General features: G+C 45.0%; 1 protein-coding gene and 1 long non-coding RNA gene across 3 annotated transcripts; both read left to right on the top strand.

Moving 5' to 3' along the window:
• Positions 1–660: 660 nt before the first annotated feature.
• On the top strand, positions 661–4,899 carry LOC121838688. The gene is made up of 3 exons (XR_006082666.1): positions 661–820; positions 1,701–1,847; positions 4,868–4,899. It is a non-coding gene; the product is annotated as an uncharacterized LOC121838688 (long non-coding RNA).
• A 192-nt stretch (positions 4,900–5,091) lies between these two features.
• On the top strand, positions 5,092–14,516 carry zgc:86896 (uncharacterized protein LOC415190 homolog). Of its 2 annotated transcripts, none has more exons than XM_042317216.1 (8): positions 5,092–5,127; positions 6,266–6,488; positions 7,258–7,365; positions 9,185–9,391; positions 10,114–10,189; positions 10,944–11,137; positions 11,267–11,357; positions 14,032–14,516. In XM_042317216.1, the coding sequence occupies exons 1-8, from the start codon at positions 5,103–5,105 to the stop codon at positions 14,035–14,037; spliced, it is 930 nt and encodes a 309-aa protein (XP_042173150.1). In that variant the 5' UTR covers positions 5,092–5,102; the 3' UTR covers positions 14,038–14,516. The 2 variants fall into 2 exon arrangements, with proteins under 2 accessions (XP_042173150.1, XP_042173149.1); XM_042317215.1 differs by lacking the exon at positions 5,092–5,127 and adding an exon at positions 5,164–5,203.
• The last annotated feature ends 3,193 nt before the right edge of the window (positions 14,517–17,709 follow it).

Below are 17,709 nucleotides of genomic sequence, written 5' to 3'. Positions count from 1 at the left end.
TCTCAGTCAAACTACTACAGGTGTACTGTTGAGGGAAAGTCATCAAAATACTACAGGTGTACTGTTGAGGGAAAGTCATCAAACTACTACAGGTGTACTGTTGAGGGAAAGTCATCAAACTACTACAGGTTTCCTGTTGAGGGAGTGTCTCAGTCAAACTACTACAGGTGTCCTGTTGAGGGAAAGTCATCAAACTACTACAGGTGTCTGTTGAGGGAAAGTCAAAACTACTACAGGTGTACTGTTGAGGGAAAGTCAGTCAAACTACTACAGGTGTCCTGTTGAGGGAACGTCATCAAACTACTACAGGTGTACTGTTGAGGGAAAGTCATCAAACTACTACAGGTGTACTGTTGAGGGAAAGTCATCAAACTACTACAGGTGTCCTGTTGAGGGAATGTCTCAGTCAAACTACTACAGGTGTACTGTTGAGGGAAAGTCTCAGTCAAACTACTACAGGTGTCCTGTTGAGGGAAAGTCTCAGTCAAACTACTACAGGTGTACTGTTGAGGGAAAGTCACCTGACTACTACAGGTGTCCTGTTGAGGGAGGTCACCTGACAGTCTGCATGTTATCTTCATCCTCCACCAACCTTTGTCCCAGGTGCTTGCGCAATAGCTGAATATGCAGACACACCCTCGTCTCTCCTCCTTCTCTCTCTGTGTGTCTCTCAATCTCGCTCTACTTCCTCTTCTTGTGTCCTCTCCAGTCCTGCGCTGCACTGCTTCATTCGTGTCGACTGCCCAGAGTCCGCGAATACAACCCTGCTACAACCACACACACATCATCTTATCGTTCCTGTCCACTGGAGGAAGGAGAGGTAGGAGGGAGAGACTGGTTTTGGTTGACATTCCCTTGTTTCTTAGTTTCATTTGGGGTTTCTTATGGTTTTCTATGGCGTGGTCTTTCCTGTTTGAGTGTGTGTCTGTGTGTGTATCTGTGTCTGTGTGTGTATCTGTGTCTGTGTGTGTATCTGTGTCTGTGTGTGTTTGATCTCTATGCTAATTAAGTGTGATAAGAAAGCACTCTCAGTTCAGTTCCTTGTCAGATACTGGGACTGGGAGGCATTGCAGAAAGGTCTTGTAATGCCACGTATCAAGGGCATCAAGAATGTAGGAGTGACAGTATGAGAGGCATAGAGCAATGGAGACCAATGGAGCAGGACATTACGGGTCTGCAATGGAACCAGTCTAATGTTGTTGTGCATATAGGATCAATCAGAACGTCCTTCTGGTCTTCTGAGTGTCTCCCACCAAGTGGAAGGAAGATACAAATCTCTACCTATACAAAACAATATATACTGTAGGGTTTACTGTATCTGAATGCAATGGTTTTTCCCACTATGTCAACACAGCTAGCAGGCAACAACAACCATGTAAAGATGAAAGGTAGCCATTTTGTGTTTACAAAGTATGTGCCAACACTGACGACCAACGTCCACAGTTAGGTTCCTTGCTCAACTCGTTGCTCAACTCAACAAAAGTCGACGCTCAACTTAATATTTACCTAAACGGGCACGATTATAGTAAGATACAACTAAAAAAAAACAATTCAGACATTCAACCAGTTTTTGAAATACACTTGGGGTTGAGTTGCTTGGGGGCAAATTTGCCTCCTAGAGTATAGGCTAGGCCTACAATCTAACTTTATCTAACCCAATCTGTCTCACTTTGAACCCTCCCTTCCTGGTTTTACTACAGTAGAGTTCCAACCAATCCCTGACAAGAAGAAGACATTCCGTTCCCAGCCACATTCCAGAACCCTGTGGACCCCTTGTTGAAGCATGTCTCTGTACAGCTTTGGGTTGGAGCCTCTCTCCTGTCATGCCTGGAATAAGGACAGGACACGTAAGTAGTCCTGCAGTAATACTTAAACCAGTCTGCCCGCATTTCAACACACACACACACACACACACACACACACACACACACACACACACACACACACACACACACACACACACACACACACACACACACACACACACACACACCTCTCTTTCTCCCGGTCTATACCTCCATTAGCTGGCCTGCTGGCTCCTCGGGAAGCATCCCAAATTCCCTATACAGTGCACTACCATTTGACCAGGGCCCATAGGGTTCTAGTCATACGTAGTGCACTATGTAGTGAATAGGGAGCCCGTTGAGACGTAAACCCCTCGTGTTGTTTGCCGTCTGCAGATGCATTTCCTCTTCCTCCTCTAATGGCTGTCCATTAAAAATGTCTGAAGATCTGGGGAATGTGATTATCAACAGAGGAAATGTTAGCAGAGATGTAAGGAGCTCCATACTGTAGTGTGGGCCCAAATGGTACCCTATTCCCTATATAGTGCACTACTTTGTACCAGGACCCAAAGAGCATTATGTAGGGAATAGGGTTGCCATTTGGGACACATTAGACTTCACTCTTCTTCTTCGTCTCCTTTACTAGTCTAACTCTACCCTTTTAGTATTCTGTTGAAGTACAAAGATGGAACATGAACATTGTGATTTATCTACAGTATCTCTACATTAAACAAGTTATCTTTGACGTAGAGAGAAATTTGTAGGTAAACATGCTAATCTGGTCCCAAGCCGGATCTCCCTCTCAAATCAAATCAAATCAAATCTCTCCAACGTCTATATGCAGTAACAATAGAGCCTGAGGACAAGGTTAACAAAATGCCATTGCTACACAGTAAATTGGCCAGTGTTACCTAATGTAGATGTTTTTCAGTGTAATATTTCTAGTGTTGGTTCAGGTGTTAAATGAACTCTATTAGTGTAGACAACCCCAGTTAATAACCAGTGTTGACTGTGAGTGTGATTGTGCCAGTTTTACCAGAGATCATTATACAATGACTAGAGGCTAACAATAGGAGCCATTGTCCCAAAGGTGGGAAGCCAGGAAGTCTGCTTATCAGTCTGCTCATTAAGCCCACAGAAACTCATTGAATAACGCTGAATTCCCGTGTGGACAGATTTTGGTGAGAGTGAAATCTCTCGCTTTGCCTCTTCCTCTCTGGTTTTACTCTGTGGAGAGTATAACGTTCCCATCAAAACCACGGCCATTATTAGCATATTTCCCAGCATGCTCTACTGCAGGTAGATTTTTTTTATGATTGTTTTTTATACTTTTGTTTTTGCTTGTACACTGATTGAATGATTCATATTATGCTACTCAAAGACAAATAACAAACCTTTTTCAAAACGAATCAAATCAGTTAATTAGATTTGTACCCGTTACTGAAAACGTTGTTCCCTTTTTAAATGAGTCACATACTCTCCTCACAAAGCTGCTAACCCAGGCAATCATTCTGTCTGGGTTCTGATAGGAATTACAAATCACTTTGTAAACCAGCATAGTGTGACTTGCAGGTAGGGTGTCACGCCCTGGTCGTAGTATTTTGTGTTTATCTTTATGTATTGGGTCAGGCCAGGGAGTGGCATGGGTTTTTGTATGTGGTGTGTATACATTGGGATTGTAGCTAGTGGGGTTATCTAGCAAAGTCTATGGCTGTCTGGAGTGGTTCTCAATCAGAGGCAGGTGTTTATCGTTGTCTCTGATTGGGAACCATATTTAGGCAGCCATATTCTTTGAGTTTGTCGTGGGTGATTGTCCTTAGTGTCGTTGTTCCTATATCTCTTTATTTATTTACACTAGTATAGACTGTTTCGGTTTTCGTTACGTTCTTTGTTTTGTAGTGTTTTGTGTTTATTCGTGTTTCACGTTGTTCATTAAACATGGATCGCAATCTACACGCTGCAGTTTGGTCCGACTATCCTTCGCACCTAGAAAACCGTAACATAGGGTTGCAAAATTCTGGTCAAAAATCTTGCCATAATTTCCAGATTTTTCAGAAATCGCGGTTGGAAGATTCCTGGAAATGGGAGGAAATAATAAAAAAATTCTGAAATCCTTCAACCAGGATATCTGGGAATTTGGGGAAAGTTACCTACCCTACTTCAAGGCCTGATGTGGCCTGTAAACCATGAGTTTCAGACCTTTTTTACTAGGGTGAAACTAGGCCTAATTAGTGTAATTGTTCAAAAAAATACTATGAGGTGTCATTGCAAACACCATTGGTGAAAACTATATACACTTCCTGGTGTTAAATATGAGGTGTTGCATAACACTAAAAGTGCTAATTTCCTTTAAAAGTGATTTAACACTGAAAAGCGTAGACACTTATACACACAGGCCCAGTGTTGAACTGAACACTGTCAGTGTTGATTCACCACTGGAGAATTTGCTGTGTATACATATACAATGTACTGTTTGTTTCTGTACGTGTCGTATATGATACGTCAATGCATTATAGACATCTCTCCTCCACATAATATGCAATGTTGTGTGTGTCTGTGTGCGTGTGCGTTTGTGTGTGTGTGCCACTGTCAATCAGCAAGTTTCTATCCATTACACATTAGTTACATGTTAATCAAGATGATGTAGAAATGCAGAGATGTCTCTCCTCTCTCCAGATATTGTAGTGACGTAAAGATGTCTCTCCTCTCTCCAGATATTGCTGTGTATTAGTTGTTGTTAATCAAGATATTGTAGTGACGTAAAGATGTCTGTGTAGATATAGTTGTTGTTAATCAAGATATTGTAGTGACGTAAAGATGTCTCTCCTCTCTCCATCAAGATATTGTAGTGACGTAAAGATGTCTCTCCTCTCTCCAGATATTGCTGTGTATTAGTTGTTGTTAATCAAGATATTGTAGTGACGTAAAGATGTCTCTCCTCTCTCCAGATATTGCTGTGTATTAGTTGTTGTTAATCAAGATATTGTAGTGACGTAAAGATGTCTCTCCTCTCTCCAGATATTGCTGTGTATTAGTTGTTGTTAATCAAGATATTGTAGTGACGTAAAGATGTCTATCTCCAGAGATTGCTGTCAGCCCCAGATATTGCTGTGTGATTATTGTTGTTAATCAAGATATTGTAGTGAACGATGTCTCTCCTCTCTCCAGATATTGCTGTGTATTAGTTGTTGTTAATCAAGATATTGTAGTGACGTAATGATGTCTATCTGACTGAAGATCCCCAGTGGAGACGAATCACAGGTACCCACATACAATGAGACCCAAAGGACCCAAATGAATCACAGGTACCCACATACAATGAGACCCAAAGGACGAATCACAGGTACCCACATACAATGAGACCCAAATGACGAATCACAGGTACCCACATACAATGAGACCCAAAGGACGAATCACAGGTACCCACATATAATGAGACCCAAAGGGCTCCCTATTCCCTATAGTGTACTAGTGTAGACCAGGGCCCTATTCCCTATAGTGTACTAGTGTAGACTAGGGCCCTATTCCCTATAGTGTACTAGTGTAGACCAGGGCCCTATTCCCTATAGTGTACTAGTGTAGACCAGGGCCCTATTCCCTATAGTGTACTAGTGTAGACCAGGGCCTATTCCCTATAGTGTACTAGTGTAGACCAGGGCCCTATTCCCTATAGTGTACTAGTGTAGACCAGGGCCCTATTCCCTATAGTGTACTAGTGTAGACCAGGGCCCTATTCCCTATAGTGTACTAGTGTAGACCAGGGCCCTATTCCCTATAGTGTACTAGTGTAGACCAGGGCCCTATTCCCTATAGTGTACTAGTGTAGACCAGGGCCCTATTCCCTATAGTGTACTAGTGTAGACCAGGGCCCTATTCCCTATAGTGTACTAGTGACCAGGGCCTATTCCCTATAGTGTACCAGGGCCCTATTCCCTATAGTGTACTAGTGTAGACCAGGGCCCTATTCCCTATAGTGTACTAGTGTAGACCAGGGCCCTATTCCCTATAGTGTACTAGTGTAGACCAGGGCCCTATTCCCTATAGTGTACTAGTGTAGACCAGGGCCCTATTCCCTATAGTGTACTAGTGTAGACCAGGGCTCTATTCCCTATAGTGTACTAGTGTAGACCAGGGCCCTATTCCCTATAGTGTACTAGTGTAGACCAGGGCCCTATTCCCTATAGTGTACTAGTGTAGACCAGGGCCCTATTCCCTATAGTGTACTACAGTAGTAGACCAGGGCCCAAAAGCCGTTTGGGACTCAGCCATAGACAGCCAGGAATTAAAACATCATTGGTTAGTCAGTAACTCCACTGAACACACACACACACACACACACACACACACACACACACACACACACACACACACACACACACACACACACAAGGTGCTAGCCTGAACATGTTGCATCACAAGGCATTATGGGATTCCAACTGCATCATTCTCTTCATTGTCTCCATCTCCTAAAAACCTTCCAGGCATCGACTGGGCTCCGGATTCGAACCGCATCGTGACGTGTGCATCGGACCGTAATGCGTACGTGTGGACCCTGAAGGACAAGGTGTGGAAGCCCACTCTGGTGTTGGTTAGGATCAACCGGGCTGCTACTTTTGTCAAGTGGTCCCCTCTGGAGAATAAGTTTGCCCTGGGCAGCGGAGCTCGCCTCATCTCTGTCTGCTACTTCGAGAAGGAGAACGACTGGTGAGAGACACGGAACACGTTCAGTCAGTCGGACGGACGGACGGTCACTCACTCACTCACTCACTCACTCACTCACTCACTCACTCACTCACCACTCACTCACTCACTCACTCACTCACTCACTCACTCACTCACTCACTCACTCACTCACTCACTCACTCACTCACTCACTCACTCACTCACTCACTCACTCACTCACTCACTAACTCACTCACTCTCACTGTACCCTCTTACTAATACTGCTATTGTGACTGTTACTATAGTAGTACACACTCACTCACTCTCACTGTACCCTCTTACTAATACTGTTATTGTGACTGTTACTACAGTAGTACACACTCACTCACTCTCACTGTACTCTCTTACTAATACTGTTATTGTCACTGTTACTACAGTAGTACACACTCACTCACTCTCACTGTACCCTCTTACTAATACTGTTATTGTGACTGTTACTACAGTAGTACACACTCACTCACTCACTCTCACTCTACCCTCTTACTAATACTGTTATTGTGACTGTTACTACAGTAGTACACACTCACTCACTCTCACTGTACTCTCTTACTAATACTGTTATTGTGACTGTTACTACAGTAGTACACTATAGGCTGGAAGTGAGGCACCATTTGAGATGTTCCTAGACAGAATCTACTGTGACCTTTCCCCTCTGACACTGTTATGGCTCAGTAGTGTCTTGAGATTTGTCCAGTATGAATCTATTGCAACCTTTGACCTTTGAGACCTCTGTGACCTCTGGCCCCTGCAGGTGGCTCAGTAAGCACATAAAGAAGAGCATCCGGTCCACGGTGATGTGTCTGGACTGGCACCCCAACAACATCCTGTTGGCTGCAGGATCCTCTGATTTCCACTGCAGGTCAGAACCAACAGATAGTAACTGTCTCTAAGACTTCCACTGCAGGTCAGAACCAACAGATAGTAACTGTCTCTAAGGCTTCCACTGCAGGTCAGAACCAACAGATAGTAACTGTCTCTAAGGCTTCCACTGCAGGTCAGAACCAACAGATAGTAACTGTCTCTAAGGCTTCCAATGCAGGTCAGAACCAACAGATAGTAACTGTCTCTAAGGCTTCCACTGCAGGTCAGAACCAACAGATAGTAACTGTCTCTAAGACTTCCACTGCAGGTCAGAACCAACAGATAGTAACTGTCTCTAAGGCTTCCACTGCAGGTCAGAACCAACAGATAGTAACTGTCTCTAAGACTTCCACTGCAGGTCAGAACCAACAGATAGTAACTGTCTCTAAGGCTTCCACTGCAGGTCAGAACCAACAGATAGTAACTGTCTCTAAGGCTTCCACTGCAGGTCAGAACCAACAGATAGTAACTGTCTCTAAGGCTTCAGGTCAGAACCAACAGATAGTAACTGCAAGGTCAGAAGAACCAACAGATAGTAACTGTCTCTAAGGCTTCCACTGCAGGTCAGAACCAACAGATAGTAACTGTCTCTAAGGCTTCCACTGCAGGTCAGAACCAACAGATAGTAACTGTCTCTAAGGCTTCCACTGCAGGTCAGAACCAACAGATAGTAACTGTCTCTAAGGCTTCCACTGCAGGTCAGAACCAACAGATAGTAACTGTCTCTAAGGCCTCCACTGCAGGTCAGAACCAACAGATAGTAACTGTCTCTAAGGCTTCCACTGCAGGTCAGAATCAACAGATAGTAACTGTATCTAAGGCTTCCACTGCAGGTCAGAACCAACAGATAGTAACTGTCTCTAAGACTTCCACTGCAGGTCAGAACCAACAGATAGTAACTGTCTCTAAGGCTTCCACTGCAGGTCAGAACCAACAGATAGTAACTGTCTCTAATGCTGTTGATGCTATTGCTTTGCTGATTCTTATTTATTCAACCTTTAGCTAGGTAATTATCGGGTCAGATTATTTATTTTCTAATGCTTGGTCAAGGAGCTGTTACAAAACTATGACAATGTAATTACATCTGTACAGCACTTCTGCTTGATAAACCCTGCACCGCCTTTGAATTGAATCTGATGTCATTTTGCAAACAATTTTGCCATAGTTTTGTGTTTTCTCACAACAGGTTTCTTTACCATGCAATCTTAGAAAAAAAAGGTGCTATCTAGAACCTAAAAGGGTGATTCGGGCTGTCCCCATAGGAGAACCGTTTGGAAAAGCCGTTAGGGTTCCATCTAGAACCCTTTTCACCGAAAATTCTACATGGATCCCAAAAGGGGTCAAGTGGAACCAAAAATGGTTCTTCTACAGGGACAGCTGAAGAACCCTTTCGGAACCCTTTCTTCTAGGTGTGAGTCATAATATAGTGGTTAAATGTTTTTATACCAATGTATATACAGTCTGTTATTACTATAACACTATTTAAAAATACTCTCTCACACGTTCTCTCTCTCTCTTTGTGATCCAAAATAATCAGCTATTAAAGTAACGTTGTGCGAGCCGGAGTTTTTTTTATTTTTTAAATTTTACCTTTATTTAACTAGGCAAGTCAGTTAAGAACAAATTCTTATTTTCAATGACAGCCTAGGAACAGTGGGTTAACTGCCTTTTCAGGGGCAGAACGACAGATTTGTACCTTGTCAGCGCAGGGATTCGAACCTGCAACATTTCGGTTACTAGTCCAACGCTCTAACCACTAGGCTACCCTGCCGCCATAATGATACAAACATGACAATACCCAAATTCTCTTCATGCAGGATCTTCTCTGCCTACATCAAGGAAATCGAGGACAAGCCAGGCCCGACAGCTTGGGGGGCTAAGATGCCATTTGGGGAGATGCTGCTGGAGACCAAGGACTGTGGAGGTTGGGTACACAGTGTCTCCTTCTCCCCCAGCGGAGACCACCTGGCCTGGGTCGCTCACAACAGCAGCATCAGTGTGGCCGACGCCACCCAGGGGAAAGAGTGAGTGAAAGAGTGAAGGGGGAAAGAGTGAGTGAAAGAGTGAAGGGGTGAAAGAGTGAAGGGGGAAAGAGTGAAGGGGTGAAAGAGTGAAGGGGGAAAGAGTGAAGGGGGAAAGAGTGAAGGGGGAAAGAGTGAAGGGGAAAAGAGTGAAGGGGAAATAGAGTGAAGGGGGAAATAGTGAAGGGGGTGAAATAGTGAAGGGGAAATAGTGAAGGGGGAAAGAGTGAAGGGGAAAGAGTGAAGGGGGAAAGAGTGAAGGGGGAAAGAGTGAAGGGGGAAAAAGAGTGAAGAGGAAGGGGAAAGGAAGGGAAGATGAAGGAAGGGAAGGGTGAAGGGGGGAAGGGTGAAGGGGAAAGAGTGAAGGGGGAAGAGTGAAGGGGGGAAGAGTGAAGGGAAAAAGAGTGAAGGGGTGAAAGAGTGAAGGGTGAAAGAGTGAAGGGGGAAGGGGGAAGAGTGAGTAGCTATCACTGACAGAAAGGATGCTTCTCAGTCTTTTCCTCCACTACTGTCGTCCTCTCGCCTCCTCTCCTGAAAATGGAAAAGGGAAGCCATTAGAGCCTTGGAGGAGATCCTTGAAAAGGAACCTTGTGCCCTTCTGATGTTCTGAGGAAGAGGCTAGGAGAAAGGGATGAGAGGAATCTTTCATTTAGAGATTCACAGAAAGAGAGGAACATGTCATTGACCCCATGACTCTTGATCTCTGACCTCGTGTCGATTGACAGGGTGACTCAGCTGACAACGGACCGCCTCCCTCTAGTGAGCGTGCTCTATGTGAGCCCCACAGAGATGGTTGCCGCGGTAAGAAAACACACCTCTCATCACTCTCTTCATTTGTGACCGACCAGAACCATAGCAAGGTTACTCAACATGTGAGCCAAGTTCACCGAACCACTTCCACCTGTGGGAGTTCATTGAGTTCAGTGATACACTGTCCCAGATGGAACACTGCCCCTTATATATAGGCTTTACAGGATCCCTTGTGGCCTGGTATTCTACAGTTTGCTCCTATCGGTCCTGGTCAAAAGCAGTGCATTATATAAAGGCAATATAGTTCTATTTGGGACTCGGGCATAAGGCAATATCATACATACCCTGCATACCTAATGTCTAAACCCTCTATGTTCCTATCATACATACCCTGCATACCTAATGTCTAAACCCTCTATGTTCCTATCATACATACCCTGCATACCTAATGTTTAAACCCTCTATGTTCCTATCATGCATACCCTACATACCTAATGTCTAAACTCTCTATGTTCCTATCATACATACCCTGCATACCTAATGTCTAAACCCTCTATGTTCCTATCATACCTAATGTCTAAACCCTCTATGTTCCTATCATACATACCCTACATACCTAATGTCTAAACCCTCTATGTTCCTATCATACATACCTAATGTCTAAACCCTCTATGTTCCTATCATACATACCTAATGTCTAAACCTTCTGTGTTCCTATCATACATACCCTGCATGCCTAATGTCTAAATCCTGTGTTCCTATCATACATACTCTGCATACCTAATGTCTAAACCCTCTGTTTCAGGGCCATGACTGCTGTCCGTTTCAGTTCTCCTATAAGGGCCCAGGCAGTCTGAAGTTTGTTAAGAAGCTGGACATCCCCAAGCAGACCTCTAGGGGCAGCATGTCCGCCATGCAACACTTCCGCAATCTGGATAAGAAGGCTACTGACGACGATGAGAGCAACGAGCTGGGCTGCCTGCACCAGAACAGCATCACGTGAGGAGAGAGGGAGTGTGTGTTGTGTGTTGTGTGTGTCACATACACGTGTTTAGCAGATGTTATTGCGGATGTAGCGAAATGCTTGTAAAGTATACTGAATCTCTCTGCTCTTGTGTCTCCCACCAGTCAGCTGTGTATCGTGTCAGGAACTAAGGCCCACGTGGACAAGTACAGCAGTGTGGGTCTGGACGGAGCTATGGTCCTCTGGGACTTCAAGGTACTGCCTACATACACCACATATACAAAAGGATGTGGACACCCCGTCAAATGAGTAGATTTGGCTATTTCAGCCACACCCATGGCTGATAGGTGTATATAATTGAGCACACAGCCATGCAACCTCCATAGACAAACATTGGCAGTAGAATGGGCTTACTGCGGAGCTCAGTGATTTTCAACGTGGCACCGTCCAGGGATGCCACCTTTTCAACAAGTCAGTTTGTCAAATTTCTGACCTGCTAGAGCTGCCCCGGTCAACTGTAAGTGCTGTTATTGTGAAGTGGAAACGTCTAGGAGCAACAACGCCTCAGCTGTGAAGTGGTAGGCCACACGAGCTCACAGAACAGGACCACTGAGTGTTGAAGCACGTAGCGCATAAAAATCGTCTGTCCTCGGTTGCAACACTCACAACCGAGTTCCAAACTGCCTCTGGAAGCAACGTCAACACAACAACTGTTCGTCGGGAGCTTCGTGAAATGGGTTTCCATGGCTGAGCAGCCGCACACAAGCCTAAGATCACCGTGCACAGTACCAAGCGTCAGCTGGAGTGGTGTAAAGCTCGCCGCCATTGGACTCTGGAGCAGTGGAAACACGTTCTCTGGACTGATGATTCACGTTTCACCATTTGGCAGTTCGACGGATGAATCTGGGTTTGGCGGATTCCAGGAGAACGCTACCTGCCCCAATGCATAGTGCCAACTGTAAAGTTTGGTGGAGGAGGAATAATGGATTCGGGCTAGGCCCTTTAGTTCCAGTGAAGGGAAATCTTAATGCTAGAGCATACAATGACATTCTAGACGATTCTGTGCTTCCAACTTTGTGGCAACAGTTTGGGGAAGGCCCTTTCCTGTTTCAGCATGAAAATGCCCCCCGTGCACAAAGCCAGGTCCATACAGAAATGGTTTGTTGAGATCGGTGTGGAAGAACTTGACTGGCCTTCAAAGAGCCCTGACCTCATCCCATCAAGCCAGGCCTAATCGCCCAACATCAGTGCCTGACCTCAATAATGCTCTTGTGGCTGAATGGAAGCAAGTCCCTGCAGCAATGCTCCAACATCTAGTGGAAAGCCTTCCCAGAAGAGTGGAGGCTGTTATAGCAGCAAAGGGGGGGACCAACTCCATATTAATGTCCATGATTTTGGAATGAGATGTTTGACGAGCAGGTGTCCACATACCTTTGGTAATGTAGTGTACATGACATGACATTACATTCAGAGACTCAGGAACCAATGGGGATTCAGTATTCTACTCAGAGATCAATTCAAAGGCACAGGGTGTGTCTGAAATGGCATCCTCATCCATAGTGTTACGAAATTATGTCTAGGAGTCCTAGATACATGTAACCTGACTCATTATGTCTAGGGGTCCTAGCTACATGTAACCTGACTCATTATGTCTAGGGGTCCTAGCTACATGTAACCTGACTCATTATGTCTAGGGGTCCTAGCTACATGTAACCTGACTCATTCTGTCTAGGGGTCCTAGCTACATGTAACCTGACTCATTCTGTCTAGGGATCCTAGCTACATGGTCTGTAACCTGACTCATTATGTCTAGGGGTCCTAGCTACATGGTCTGTAACCTGACTCATTATGTCTAGGGGTCTTAGACCTAGCTACATGGTCTGTAACCTGACTCATTATGTCTAGGGGTCCTAGCTACATGGTCTGTAACCTGACTCATTATATCTAGGGGTCCTAGCTACATGGTCTGTAACCTGACTCATTATGTCTAGAGGTCCTAGCTACATGGTCTGTAACCTGACTCATTATGTCTAGGGGTCCTAGCTACATGGTCTGTAACCTGACTCATTATGTCTAGGGGTCCTAGATACATGGTCTGTAACCTGACTCATTATGTCTAGGGGTCCTAGCTACATGGTCTGTAACCTGACTCATTATGTCTAGGGGTCCTAGCTACATGGTCTGTAACCTGACTCATTATGTCTAGGGGTCCTAGCTACATGGTCTGTAACCTGACTCATTATGTCTAGGGGTCCTAGCTACATGGTCTGTAACCTGACTCATTATGTCTAGGGGTCCTAGCTACATGGTCTGTAACCTGACTCATTATGTCTAGGGGTCCTAGCTACTTGGTCTGTAACCTGAGTTGATATGTGTATAAATATGAGAAATCAGCCTATTCAGCCAGGTGTTGAATGTACCCAGGAGACAGCAACTTACCGAGATCAGGGCTAGCTCCATCTTGACCCCCTGGTTGGCCAGTTTAAGCAGATTATCCATATGTTTATGGTGACAAAGTAAATATGAACAGAAACCACACTACAAAAATATATGCCCAACTAAAGAGGTTTTCTAACACAACAAAAACAAATAAAATCCGACTGAGAGGCTTCTGTCCTCCTCTCTCTCTCTCTCTCTCTCTCTATCTCCCAGACTGCCAATCACCTTCATTGGCTGCACCTGATGTGCTTATCAAGGCTTAGCTCAGCATCTAGACCCTGTTGGTGCTGCCCCCTGGGGGCAGAGTGTGGAAGTGTATCCTGGATAGTGTGTTTGCCTTTGTTCCAACACTAACCTTTCCCCCCATATCATTACACAGCATAGTGCACTACTGTTGACCAGAGCCTTATGGGTAAAACTCAGGCTGTTCTACTCTGTTTACATGACATTTATTCACCTGTTTTTCTTCTTCTCTCTGTTTTCCCTGCAGCACTGAGTTCATGGAGGATGCTAGAGCCATAGGCTGTGTATTGCCATCTGTGTGGTCAGCATTACTCCAGATGACCATGGGACTCACCACTACCAGTTGTTAATAACATCTACATTAAGCAGTTAGTCACACCAGGGTTGGGGTCAATTCCATTTCAATTCCAGTCAATTCGGAAAGTAAACCAAATTCCAATTCCATTTTTTTTTTAAATTCCTCATTGAAAAGCATTGAAGAGAATTGGAATTTCAGTGTACTTTCTGAATTGACTGGAATTGAAATGGAATTGACCCCAACAGAGTCACACCACTGTCAAGTGACCTATTATTTTACACAGATAGATGTGTTATCATGTGTATTCATTTTCAACTGGAACAGTAGACACTTCTGCAGCTTCAAGATGTTTTACAATAAATCATGTTGCTTTGTGCTGGGTTTCAATCAATGAATCAATATGTTTTAAGTAAAATAAACATGCTTTCTACAGATTCTGATGGACTGAGTTTTCATATTGTACAGTGGTTCTTATGTGATAAATGAACTCACACCCAAGTGGTACGTTTTGGTGTATATTTCTAATATTGTAGTAAGACACATTATTATATAAATCATAACGTCCATCCCTGGCTGAGTGCTACACCTCAACAAGGTATTGTGTCTATGGCAGTATGGCTACAGTGAATCTACACTCCAGAACTGTTATAAAGGTACAAAGTTCAATGTAAATATTAATATACCAAATACTAAGAAACACGTGGAAGGAAAAGGCTGCTGCAGGTGCTTGAGGGTCGCTTAAGGAGAGGTCAAGGAGAGGTCAAGGAGAGTGCACGGAAAGGTCAAGGAGAGGTCAAGGAGAGATCAAGGAAAGGTCAAGGAGAGATCAAGGAGAGGTCAAGGAGAGATCAAGGAGAGGTCAAGGAGAGATCGAGGGGAGCTCAAGGAGAGGTCAAGGAGAGCTCACGGAGAGGTCAAGGAAAGATCAAGGAGGGTCAAGGAGCCTCAAGGAGGAGAGGGAGCTCAAGGAGAGGTCAAGGGGAGCTCAAGGAGAGGTCAAGGAGAGCTCACGGAGAGGTCAAGGAAAGGTCAAGGAGAGGTCAAGGAGAGGTCAAGGAGAGGTCAAGAAGAGTGCAAGGAGAGTGCAAGGAGAGGTCAAGGAGAGGTCAAGGAGAGATCAAGGAGAGGTCAAGGAGAGATCAAGGAGAGGTCAAGGAGAGGTCAAGGAGAGATCAAGGAGAGGTCAAGGAGAGATCAAGGAGAGGTCAAGGAGATCAATGTTTTGCCAGCTGTTACTACTGTAAATTAATAGCTTTTCCTTGTCTGTCTCCGCCCACTGTGACCTCCGCCCACTGTGACCACCGCCCTCTGTGACCTCCGCCCACTGTGACCTCCGCCCACTGTGTCCACCGCCCACTGGTTTGAGTTCTCCGTGAATAACAACACAGCAGAGCTACTAGAGAGGAAGAGGCGGAGCCAGAGGGTTTACTCAGGTCAACGTCTGTCCACGGAGAGCACAGCGTTATTCACTGTGTTTCTATAGGTTTAACAAGCAGATCGATAGATAGCTTGTCACCTGCCTTCCCGCCTCCGGGACAACAACTCATTATATACAAATCAAATCAAATCAAATCAAATTTATTTATATAGCCCTTCGTACATCAGCTGATATCTCAAAGTGCTGTACAGAAACCCAGCCTAAAACCCCAAACAGCAAGCAATGCAGGTGTAGAATTTCTAATATTGTAAAAACACATTATTATAAAGGCCAAAACCCATCCCTGGCTGGAAGAAACCTCAGAGAGGAACCAGGCTATGGGGGTGGCCTCTTCTGGCTAGATGCCAGAGACTGTTATAAAGGAACATGGCCAAGATGTTCAAATGTTCATAAATGACCAGCATGGTCGAATAATAATAAGGCAGAACAGTCAGGTGCAAGTTGAAACTGGAGCAGCAGCATGGCCAGGTGGACTGGGGACAGCAAGGAGTCATCATGTCAGGTAGTCCTGGGGAGGTCCTAGGGCTCAGGTCAGTTGAAACTGGAACAGCAGCATGGCCAGGTGGACTGGGGTCAGCAAGGAGTCATCATGTCAGGTAGTCCTGGAGCTCAGGTCCTAGGGCTCAGGTCCTCCGAGGAGAGAAAGAAAAGAGAAGGAGAGAATTTTGAGAACGCACACTTAGATCACAGGACAAGAATAGGTCAGGAGAAGTACTCAAGATATAACAAACTGACCCCAGCCCCCGGAGACATAAACTACTGCAGATAAATACTGGAGGCTGAGACAGGAGGGGTCAGGAGAGCTTGGCCCCATCCGAGGTCACCAGGTCAGGGCCAAACAGGAAGGAGACCCACTTTGCCAAAGCACAGCCCCACACCACTAAGGGATATCTTCAACCACCAACTTACCATCCTGAGACAAGGCTGAGGTCAAAGATCTCCGCCACGGCAGTGCACCCAGGAGGGGGGGATCGCCAACCCAGACAGGATGACCACAACAGTGAATCAACCCACTCAGGTGACGCACCCTCCAGGGACGGCATGAGAGAGTCCCAGTAAGCCAGTGACCCAGCCCCTGTAATAGGGTTAGAGGCAGAGAATCCCAGTGGAAAGAGGGAACCGGCCAGGCAGAGACAGCAAGGAGGTCAAGCTCCAGAGCCTTTCAAGTTCAGAGGTCAAGGAGAGCCAGACTACACTCAATCAAGACCCACTGAAGAGATGAGTCTTCAGTAAAGACTTAAAGGTTGAGACCGAGTTTCCGTCTCTGACATGGGTAGGCAGACCAGCCCATCTGGAGCTCCTATAGGAGAAAGCCCTGCCTCCAGCTGTTTGCTTAGAAATTCTAGGGACAATTAGGAGGCCACAGCGTCTTGTGACCGTAGCGTACGTGTAGGTATGTAAGGACCAAATCAGAGAGATAGGTAGGAGCAAGCCCATGTAATGCTTTGTAGGTTAGCAGTAAAACCTTGAAATCAGCCCTTGTCTTTGACAGGAAGCCAGTGTAGAGAGGCTCACTGGAGTAATATGATCAAATTTTTTGGTTCTAGTCAGGATTCTAGCAGCCGTTTTAGCACTAACTGAAGTTTATTTAGTGCTTTATCCGGGTAGCTCGGAAAATAGAGCATTGCAGTAGTCTAACCTAGAAGTGACAAAAGCATGGATTAATTTTTCTGCATCATTTTTGGACAGAAAGTTTCTGATTTTTGCAATGTTACGTAGATGGAAAAAAGATGTCCTTGAAATGGTCTTGATATGTTCTTCAAAAGAGAGATCAGGGTCCAGAGTAACGCCGAGGTCCTTCACAGTTTTATTTGAGACGACTGTACAATATACTGTATCTCTGCTACTACTGCATAGATTTAAACTAGGGGCGTTACCCGACCTCCCTTTCCCCAAGAGGAGCCAATCAAGACAAAGCTTTTTTTTCCCACCTGACCATAGATAATGATAGAGAAAGCACTGAGTATGCAAATCATTTAAGAACACCTGCTCTGTCCATGACACAGACTGACCAGGTGAATCCAGGTGAAAGGTATGATCCCTTATTGATGTCACTTGTTAAATCCACTGCAATCAGTGTAGATGAAGGGGAGGAGACCTGGTTAAAGGAGGATTTTTAAGCCTTGAGACAACTTGACACATGGATTGTGTCTGTGTTCCATCCAGAGGGCAAATGGGCAAGACAATGA

The sequence above is a fragment of the Oncorhynchus tshawytscha genome, unplaced genomic scaffold, assembly GCF_018296145.1.
Source record: "Oncorhynchus tshawytscha isolate Ot180627B unplaced genomic scaffold, Otsh_v2.0 Un_contig_2750_pilon_pilon, whole genome shotgun sequence".
Lineage (NCBI taxonomy): Eukaryota > Metazoa > Chordata > Actinopteri > Salmoniformes > Salmonidae > Oncorhynchus > Oncorhynchus tshawytscha.
This window is presented reverse-complemented; position numbering and strand designations above follow the sequence as displayed.

What these genes read in the sequence shown, in the direction of transcription:
- zgc:86896 (XM_042317216.1), top strand. Translation starts at nt 5,103, where the DNA reads ATGAGACCCAAAGGACGAATCACAG. An exon ending in CCACAGAGATGGTTGCCGCG is followed by an intron (nt 10,190 to 10,943) that starts GTAAGAAAACAC and finishes CCTCTGTTTCAG; the next exon opens with GGCCATGACTGCTGTCCGTT. An exon ending in CTGCACCAGAACAGCATCAC is followed by an intron (nt 11,138 to 11,266) that starts GTGAGGAGAGAG and finishes GTCTCCCACCAG; the next exon opens with TCAGCTGTGTATCGTGTCAG.